An 11046-nucleotide genomic window follows, 5' to 3' on the forward strand; every position below is an offset into this window, starting at 1 on the left:
TTAGACATTAGTCAATCTTTCTGTTGTGAAAACAATGATGTGATGTCAGCCTTAATGACAGGACTCCATTAAAACTAAACTATTATTGATGCTGCAAATCCATTACTGTCAATATTATAAACCACAACATGATCAGGTTAGCCATACTTTAGCCAGCATTCAAGAAGTTCACAATATCAACACCCCAGATGGTGACTGAGCAACAAATGAAAGAGAAAAAGACTGTTGACCGTTTTCTTTTTCTTGTTTTCTCTATCAGAATATTCCATCACAGACATCACTACTCTGTCATTTAATTACTATTTGTTTTAAAGAAACTCAAACAGGCTGTTGGTCTCAGGATATCGGGTTCAGTCATGTTCCAACAGAAACGACACGAGCTCTCTGCGTGTTTGGAGAAGTTGCTACATCTCTCTGAGATTTGACCGGGGACTCTGGGACCTGCGCTGAGCTTCAGTCTCCATATTGCGTGACAGACCTTTAATGCATTTATAACAAGGCTAGTGATATTATCTACGGCAGGCAAGAGCTATTAGCAAGAGCAAATATTCTGCTGAGCTGAGAAGTTGATGTTAAAATATACTTATGGCTTGTTTATACTACATGTGGATTTTAATTGATTCATAAAGCTACCCTATTGTTACTTCTACTTAAACTGAAAGTCTTGTGACATAATAATAAAAAAGATATATTGGCATTTCCTAAAGGAAATATTGCTGATTGTAAGCAGTGCAGGTTCTGTGCTTCATTTGCATATGTAATGAGGAAAATACCAATATCAATTTCAAATGCAAATAAATCCAAGAAATTAAATCCTAATTTAGAATGCAAATATTAAAATGACTTCACTGCCTATTCAGTTTTCAATAGCAAAAACATTCTAGCTTAAGTACTGATTCTTATACTGGGAATATTGGGACAAAAGAGGCTACAAAAAAAATAGTGTCAGGGGATTATAGATTATTACACACAGCTTTGTAAAATACTTGAAGTTAAATATTTTTGTGAAATGACTGTTGTCTTGAATAACTGACCTCTCATCTGGACAATCGATTTCCTAAGTAATAGTGTCTATTGTATCTCTGCAGTCTTTCTTTCTCTCTCTCTTACTCTTTTTCATTTCATACAATGCAAGTTGTTAATTGATGCCATCTTTCATCTCCATACAAATATCGACCGTAGTAAAGCTGGCCTTGGAGGACTTCAGGATTGCTTTTATGCTGAACATAAAACTTGATTCATCTATGTTTAGGTGCAATCTCCGGCTTATTCAGTTTGTTAAAAAATTTGCTTTTCCTTGCCTGTCATTCAGATTGACCAGTAGCTTTCACGTAAATGAATGAATTCACTTTCAATTACTTAAAAAAAAAACTCACCAGAGCCAGTGTGACATTGTTCAACTCATAACAGATCGAATACTCAAAAATACTCAAATTGCTAGTAATTTTCACAAAAAAGAGCAAGTAACAAGGAATTTAATGTGATTTTTTTTTAAGTCAAAAGACTTTCTTGTGTAACATATTCCAATACAGTGTAGCTTGAAATGGTATGTACTTTAAGCTGTTCATGTTGAATTAATTGCAGAGAAAATTGTTGAGAAAATAAGAATATGAACATCAGTAGTATTGTAATTCAATAGTAAATAGTTTGTAAATAGTCCTATTCGACTGGGGACCAGCCTGCGTGTTGTATAAAATTTCAAAGAATTCTTCTCTTCAAGGAAGGCCCGGGTTCATGCATTGTAGACTTATTAGAAATATGCACATAATAGCACAGGAGGTATAAATAAGCCAGTCTTTTTGCAGTGGTCTACTCACAGCGCTTTGTGCTCGCCACAGCTGCATGGGTTAGTTATATCGCCATTATTCATTTATACGCCTTATGTTTATGCGATGAGAAGAAAGATGGATGACTTTGGGTTTCATCAGTATGTCTAAAAAGCCCCTTGTTCCTGGAATGTTCCATTAGTCCCTGGACTACAGTTTTTCTATCAAGATAATGACTTTCATAAATTGGCTCACACAATAGATAATGGTTGTTTTTCCTTGCAAAAGCGACTTTTGTGGCATGGAATCTTATTATAATGCTATCTTTTCTCAAGCTGTAGTCCCTCTGTATGTCTTTATGAATCCTCTCTGTTTTTTTTTTTAAATACAGCATAGATTTCAAATTCTGTGTATCATTAGGTTTTACTGCATGAGAATTCTTTTGTGAAATAGAAGTGTGCTTAATTGTATTGAATGTGTACTTGTAGTGTACTTCAAATTGTAAAAGTATATTTTAAAAAAACGACTTGCAGGTAGACTTGTGCGGGTATTCGGTAATGCGATATATCACGGTAATGACATTTGATACCGGCATATCCCTACAGGTAGTATAATATTAATGAAATAAAAGGCCACTTAAGTATACTTAAAGTACAGTTTCATGACTGTTTATTAACACATTTAAATAACTTAACTTTAAAGTACATTTTAAATCTTTGTTTTAATTATCTTTGGCATGCTTTAAAGAAGTACACTTTGATATCTTGACTAAAATACTAAAGCACATATAAAGTATTTGATTATAATTTTAACTGTAGTATATTTGCATTTAAAGTTAATATATTTTAAAATGTAACTTCATCATTACAAATGTGCAATTACAAATAAACACATGACCTATAATTTTCAGTAGAAATGACATTAAAATATTTTTTCATTTACAATAAATGCTTGTCATCAGTACATTCAAAGTAATAGAAGTAATTCTGAAATTACATATAAATATGTATGTAAGTTGTACTTAAGTGGGTCAAGCTAATTGCATTTAATATAAATTTAAACTATAATACGTTTTCATTTAATTGTAAATAGCATGCAATGTTACATTTAGTGTCTGAAAACATTACATTTAGTTCACACTTAAGTATAGTATTTTAAAGTATATTATTTCTGAATAACTACCCTTTTTAAAAGTGCTAAATTGCACTTCTTTTACAAGAGTGTACACGTTGTTAGCATTTCAAATAGTACTTGTGCTTTGTGTGTCCATTGTGCGGCATAAACTTCTTTGATAAAGACTTAACGTAAATCAGTGTATCTCAGAACAGTTTGAAGTGCGAGGGGACATTAGTGCACTCCTACACAAGTAACGCTTGTGGCATTTGAACAAAAAAATATTGAAGGCTGTATGCGTCAGACTGCATTATAAATTGACATTCTTAGGTGCTATATAATGAGCGAGAGAGAAAGTGTGTGTGTGTGTGTGTGTTAGATAGAGAGAGAGAGAGAGAGAGAGAGAGACAAAGAGAAGAGAGACAAAGAAACAAAGGTAATCAGAGTGTGAATCAGGGAGACAAAAAGCTGTAGACAGAGAAGGGGAACATAGCGGTGCTGTTAGTTGTAAGGTAAGGGAGGAGTTTGCCTGTGTTGTTTAGAGCTGTCACTGAAGACGCCCAGTCCCTGCAGCGCTTTGTGATTGCATTTGGTTTAAAACGGCACGCTGGAAACCATGATAGAGACAGTTCCATTCAAACCTCTCTATCTCTCTTTCTTTCTGTCTCCTCTCTCACACACACACCAGGCACAATTCAGAGAAGAGATCCCCCACACAGAAGCAACATTCAATCTTGTGCCAGCTTATCACACACACACACACACAATCATAGTCCGTCATCTGCAGCATACAGCATCTTTTAGAGTGTTTTGGACTTACTAAATTGCAGATTCTTCCTGTCAATCTGATATTGACATGTTTTTTTTAGTCCCTGTCTCTCAGCAATAGTCTATAGATTGGTCAATCACACAGATGATGTGTGGAATTCCTCACAAAGTCAGACAGCTGCTGTGATAGACTGACATATTGGTCAGGCCAGTTAATCGCAAGCATAAAGTTTTTATTTACTGAAATGTTGAGATTGTGTGTTGATGCCAGAGTTACATACCAGATTTTACAAAGTTTTACACTGTCCTTATGCCCAATTTCTCAAATGTCTGTATCGTAGGATACAGACACTAAGGGTTAACATGATCTTGTGCAAATCCTTACCAATAAACAATGTTGAAAATTTATTGCAATTAAAGTTGAAGTGCATATTTTCTAATAGTCTCATTTCTGAAGTCTGAAGTTCTGAAGGAACAGAAAGCCACGTCCCAAACACACGTCATTAGATGTGCTAATGTTTCTTTGTCAAACATTTGTTCAAATCTTTGTTTTTAAGCAAATATTATGCACAATACATTGCCATTACATTGCAATATTTTATTTCATTTAAGCGTTTTTGTGTTTGATTAAATTGTATTAGGTAGACTGTATATCAGTGTTGTACCAGCCATTTGGCCACTCTCTTGAAGAACCCATATCAGTCGCAAATTTTAAATACCCTTTTCATCTCTCTCTCTCCTTCTATCTCTCTCAGTAGTGACAGGAAATCATAATCATCTCGTCTGTTTTTCTCTCTATTTGTATTCTGTCCTCACTGGGTGATCGATATGTAATCCTAACAGCAATGTTGCTTTATGGATCTTATGTGCTTTCTTACATATGTGCTGGATATCTGGATACACTCAGTTAGAACACATTATGGGTGTAACCTGCTTTTGTAACGTGTGGTGCAATATTTAATTTGTGACATTTTAAAGCTGACATCCGGTCAGATCTGTCAGTTACACTCAACCTACCCCATCCTCAGGTCTGACCTCAATATTGTTCATCATGGTAATGAGGCGTGAGAATCAGGAAATCAAAGATTTTACACACATTCCTGTGTGGAGGTGTTAAAATATGAGGAAATCACAGTTTTTTAATATTCCTTCTTAATCCTTTTTAGGGTGGACATAAATTGAGGAAAATATGTCAGTTAATTTTTGAAGTAATTAGAAATATGAAATGCTACATTTCATTTTTTCTTTGTATTAATGAGACTCCAAGGGAAAGCAAGAGAGTTGAGCGAACGGATAGTAGAAAGAGGAAGAATACTAATCCTCTTCTCCTTCAGACTTCTACTTTTCTCCTGAGGCCTGTTCCTAAAATGCCTGGGAAGAGAGGAAGTGAAAAAGTAAGGCTCTTTGGGACCCCCATGGCAGTTGAGTGACTTGACGGGCAGATAATTGTCAACCAGAGGAAGGTCAATTTCGCTGTGTTTGAAGAGCAACTGCCCTCAAGCCGGCTCTGGCCTTCTTAGATCATCCTTTGGGAACAATGTCTTAGGCTGTCTTGCAGCTAATGCCTTCTCTAAACCTATTAGTTTTGGAAAATGGTTTTCTCTAGAGGCCCATAGTCTGTGTTGATGGATTCTCTGGATTTATGTTGTGCAGGCGACAGGCTGATTATTTTACGTCCCCAGAACTCAAACTTGGCCTTTGATGATGTTTATTGTGGAAAAGAGCTGCGGTTACAACCAGAATAGAGTTTGCGACACATTGCGTTCTGATTGACAAGGCGCAGTGATTTAGATTGTGCTGATTTTAGACGAGTCAGATATTTTAGCATTAGAAGAGATGAGACCATTACTTTTTGGAAATAGAAAAGCAAATTGGAAAAAGGATGGTCTTGTGAGGAGCATGGCAACACACTCACCTCCCGATGAATTCTATTGCTTCCTTTTACCACGTGTCATATTTTATAAACTCCAGCCATAAATGGATATGACAAGGTCAGTAATGATCTTATTTTTCCACATTTGTGTGCATGACAGCTCTGTGTGAGACCCCAAATGTCTGGGATCAAGCTGAGAGGGGATGCTTATTTGTTTCTTTTTGCAAAGAAAGGTGCTATTGTTGAGGAAAAAAGAGGTAAGAAAAAATTCCACACCTCTCATTACCTCTCCCTTCTTGTTCTCCTCTTTTTTACAGGGAGAATGAATAGCTAGTTTTGCTGTGCTGATAATCAACTTGTAAAAGCTTGTAATTTTAGTGTCTAATTTTGGATCCCTCAAGAGGTTTAAATCAAGTGCATGAAAGCTGAGATGTACAAAATGATTTATGAGGATGATTATTCCTCTTAATCATGAGTGATTGAGGGAGATTAATAGTCTGACCTACTGCCCACTTTCAGCTGCCTCTCTAGAATTGATTAACTTAATACCAGGCCTAGATTGCCAAACTATATTGTACGCTCATAAGTAACACGTCCATGTTCAACTTTCATAAGGTTTCAGGCTTGATAAAAGCACAAACAAGGTTAGTAGTCTGGGGCACCTGCAGAATTTGATCTCGGGGTGTACACTGAAACCAGACCATGCCTCTATTTCAATAAGTCTCAGATCATTTGGCTTTTTTATTGTGACATGACACAAGGTCAGGAAAAATTTCATATGATATAACCACTCAAAACTTTATTGAAATGAATTAATTCAAGATATTTGTTAAAATATCTATTAAAAATACATTAACGTTAAAATGTTTGGGATCAGTAATAATTTTATATATCTTAAATGTATTTGTTTCCAACTAAATCCTAATTTATTTCTGCTAAATTTTTAGCAGCCATTACACCAGTAATATAAACCCTCAGAAGTCATTCTAGTATGCTGATTTGGTGTTCAAGAAACATTTCTTATTAATATCAAAATGAAAACAGTTCTATCATGACAACTCTCAGAAGATTTTAGCATGGTAATGGATATTACAATGTTAATGTATTTGGTCTTGGCGGAATAGATCTGCTATGCTGCTGAATTGCTGCTGCTGTTGGTTATTGCTGTTGTAGATTATTGCTGCTGCTGCAAAGTACTGCAAAGAACTTTTTACTGCCGATACATGTCAATACGGTGCTGTGAGTATTTAAAACATACAGTATTGCTGCTGCACAAATAGCATATATAATAACCCATACCAGATCTATACAGGTGGAGCTGGGGAAGGTGGAGGGTTTCAGAGGAACTCTGTGAAATGCTCTATAGTGAATGCTAACCAGCCATTTCAGTGTAAAGCAGCAAGCTCATTGGCTGCATGAACCAATCAACTTGTGCCAAGTAGTTTAAAGGGGTCATGAACTGAGATATCAATTCCCTTTATCTTTTGACATATAAGAGGTCATTGTACTATAAAAACATCCTGTAAGTTTCAGAACTCAAAATTGGACAGAAAATAGCCTATTGCTTCTAAATTATGATGTTTTTTTAATGTAAAAATCTTGATAACATTATATGTGGACCTCAAAGCACAGAACATAATAATAAAAAAGGCAGTTCATGACCCCTTAAACGCTGTGAATATCATCAGTTTGCAATGCATTAAAGGTGGGGTAAGTGATTTCTGGTAGCCAATGTTGATATTTCAAATCACCAAAATAAACACGCCCCTACTCCAAAAGGGTCTCGCCCCTATTTTGATAGCTCCACCCCACACATACATACGCAACCCAGGCAACGATTATGGCGGAATCTGCTGTATTATTATCTGCTGTATTAAACATATTATCTTACTTTTCGGACACACTTTGGGAGCTGACGCTTGAAACAGACAGTGGAGGAGGTTTAGACGCTCCAAGCTTATAGGTTGTGGAAAGGGATGTGTCTTTATCATAGCTGAAGGGAACGACAATACGATTGCAGATGAACAAACAAGCGAACATGACACACGAGCATATTCAAGCAAAAGCCAGCAAATATTAGTTCTGTGAAACAAAGCAAAACCAATTTTACTCACCTAGCGAGAAGAAACAAAGCAACCTCTGCATCTGATCGCAGGCCTTCCCGCTCCTTGAGTTCTCTCCAGCGCTGGAAAGCTGATCCGAAATTTACACGGGTTCTATACGTCTTGCCTTATCGTAAGCCTTCTTTTGTTCCGCAGAAGTTTTCCTCTTTTGTTTTAATCCGCCATACAAGTTTGTCTTGGTACTCGGCCCAACTTTGAAAAAATACATACCCCACCTTTAACGACCCATCAGCCTGCGCCATCTAGAGTTTCATGACAGCATGTGTGCTACTTTTTGTGCAAACTGCTATGTTTTATTTATGATTTTTTTGATGGGTAGAAATTCAAATGAATCAGCTTTTATTTGAAATGGATGTTTAACATTACAATTTTCACTTTTGATCAATTTAATGCAAATCTTGCTGACCTCAAACTTTTGAATGGTAGTGTAAATTTAAAAACTTTTTGAAAGTAATGCTCACATGTAGGCTAACATGTATTTAAGATGTAAGGAAAATGTTTTTCTTTGTACTTTTTTCTTGATGGTTATACCACATGACTTTTTAGAGTCATTAAACTTTTGTTGAAAGCAAGATGAAATCAAGATGAATACAAAGAGTACATTTCTAAGAATGTATCACATGCATTTTAAACTAGCTAGATTTTGAAAAGATTTTTCCTTTTCTCTATCATGGACACTTTTATATGTCAATGACCCTAAAAGTGAGGCTTAAATGTCAGTAAACATTTATTCCCTCCCATCATCTCAGTGTGTCACTTTCTTTTCAGTGGAAGACAGAGGACAGAGAGTAGCGGCACACTGGATCTCTCACAGAACAGCACAGCAAGAGGCTGAAACGTCATTTAAGGTAAGACTATAGATAACGATACAAAAAAAAAATGAAATATTCACCACATAAATGTTTTTGTATATGACATTAAATATTCATCAGTTTTATTCATGCAAACTGTCAGGACACTCCACACTAGGGTGACATTTAGTTAGATGATATACTAAAGACACATTGTACACTGTTGTCTTGGTCTCAGCAGTAAGTTGTTAGTTATCTAAACAATGTGGTATGCTGCGCAATAATGGATGTTTGTGGATTTCAGCATTGTGGCAAAAGTTTTGTGTGTTATGTAATCTACAACACAGTGTTGTTTTCTTTATGAAGATGGTCAAGCCAATGTCATACAAGCCAGTCCATTGGGTACTTAGAAGGATTGAGTGGTTGCCTCTTGCATCTGGCAGTGGAAGCATTACTGCCAGAAAGCAGCTCCTGATAAGCACCCTAGGGTTCTGGTTCTTGTTATCTGAGTTATTAAAGCTTGTAGAGAAACTCTGTTGGTGTGTATTTTAGACTTCCATTATGAGGAAGGCCTGGAATCCAGACAGACCCTTGCGTTTGGTTGCTGCAGGTGTTCTAACATTCAGAGTTTCTAACAAGCAACTAAAAAGCTTTTCCTTCATGTTCTCTTGGAGGAGCTTGATGATTATGTGCAGTCTAGGAGACCGCCTGCCTTCTGAAGGATTTAAAAGAGGCTCCTCTTTTGTTTAAGTCAATGACAGCAATGTAGTGGGGTTTCAGGCAACTGCTCTAATCATGGCTCCTTCTGTGTCCAGTTGTCGCATGATGACCATTCATTGGTGACAGTTCTGGAGTGTAGCTTGGAGTAATATTCTACCCATTTCTTCATCTTTTTACTAATCTCTTCACCATCTGGATGGTTTTTAAAAAACATATGAATATTATATACCATATATATCAGCCACCCACTCTCCAGTTGTCTATATTAGCCACTGAAAACCTCATATAAATATTACATAACATATAAATAATCCATAAAGTTCAGTAGTTTGTCCTGACCATTCCCATTGGCTGATTTAAAGTCCCAGCTCTCTCTACTAAAATTTTCTACTCTAATAGATATTTCCTATCCTTGAATAGTGTAGCTGAATTTCATGTGCTGTAATACATGGCCACACACACGTCAGTGCGCACACATCCTCGTGCACTCCTCTGGAACATCCACTCAGACTGATTTCTCTGTTATATTGACATCTGTGCTCCGTCTCAAACTCGATGCCCTTCAGATGCATCTAACCTTCTTAGCTTGTTGTGAAACCCTGAGACAGCCTGGAAATGTCAAGCTAAATGCCCCAAAACAAGTCCAGTTGAACCTTCATGAGAGCGATGACGAACATACAATAATAAACAGTAACATATTTACCTCTACACAGAGATCCTGTTTGAGATATTTTTTTGATTATGATATGTTGCGTAATACTAAATGGTCAATCTATGGACATCAGGTCCTATGTGTGGTTCATCATGGGAAGTTTGTCAGTCTTATCAGTATTTGTTTTTGGTTCAGCATGGAGCAGTCTGTCTTACGGGCCTTAGATGTGGCATGGTTCAGTAGAGGCATCATGAACCAATTTTTTGAGGGGTCACTAGTGCCAGTCCTGGCTCACTTGGTGCCCTAGGCGAGATAAGACATAACCAAAAAAAAAAAAACCTTTTTAAATATTTATCAGTGCTTTATAAATGTCAGACAATATATTTGTCAGACCCCGTTCCGTGTTTTGTGTGTTTTGCTCCCCAAGTGTTTCCTTATGCCCTTATTTGGTTTTTCCTGTTCCCATTATGTTCCCCGATTAGTTCTTAATTTGTTCCCAGCTGTGTTTAGTTAATTATCCTCATTCCCCTGTGTTTATAAGCCCCAGTCTGTTCAGTTTGGTTTTTTGTCGGGTCTACTTGTTGAATGTTCGTCGATTCCTGTGCTACATGTGTCTTCCTTGGTGTTAAAATAAAGTTAATTATTTCTGGATTCCCTCCGTCTCCTCGCTCCGACACAGTAGCAGCAGCAGCGTGACAGAAGACCCGACCAAAACAGAAAAGTAAGCGGCGCCCCTTCTCCCATGTTTTTGTTTTTGTTTTATAAGTCTTTTGTTTTCCATTTCGTTTCTCCCCGCCAACATGGAGGAACGAGCGACGTTCATCGCCGTGGCTCAGGCGAGCCATGACCCACTCACCTACGTGAGGGCATTCGTGCCGCTCGCCCTCACCAGCTCCCTGGATGGGGAGACCCTGGTGACGCTGTTCCGGCTCGGGATCACATACCATCGCCCCGTGGAACTCCCAGACACCACCAACCTCGACTGGAAGGAGGCAGTCATCTGGTGTCTGGAGAGCCTCTGATCCCGATCCGGGACTCCTCCGCCGGCTGTTCAGTCGCGGCTTTCTCCAGCCTGCCGGCCACTCCAAAGTCAAGCCAGTCGGTCGTGGCTCACTCCCGCCCAAAGCTCGCTCCAGTGTCGGCTCTAGCCCCCGAGTTCGCTCCAGTGCCCGCTCCTCGAAAGCACCTTGCTGTGCCTGCTCCTCCAGAGCACCCTCCAGTGCCAGCTCCTCGTAAGCGC

The 11046-nt window shown here is 37.8% G+C and overlaps 1 protein-coding gene across 1 annotated transcript in view; it reads left to right on the forward strand.

Annotated features, from left to right (window-relative positions):
* Window positions 1-11046, forward strand: part of LOC107757890 (disintegrin and metalloproteinase domain-containing protein 19-like) — an 82598-nt gene that overhangs the window by 2476 nt on the left and 69076 nt on the right. The window contains exon 2 of the mRNA XM_016575498.1: window positions 8412-8491. Coding sequence (XP_016430984.1) covers window positions 8412-8491 — 80 coding nt within the window. The remainder of the gene's footprint in view (window positions 1-8411; window positions 8492-11046) is intronic.

This window comes from Sinocyclocheilus rhinocerous, unplaced genomic scaffold (genome assembly GCF_001515625.1).
Source record: "Sinocyclocheilus rhinocerous isolate Xijiao unplaced genomic scaffold, SAMN03320098_v1.1 scaffold1555, whole genome shotgun sequence".
Lineage (NCBI taxonomy): Eukaryota > Metazoa > Chordata > Actinopteri > Cypriniformes > Cyprinidae > Sinocyclocheilus > Sinocyclocheilus rhinocerous.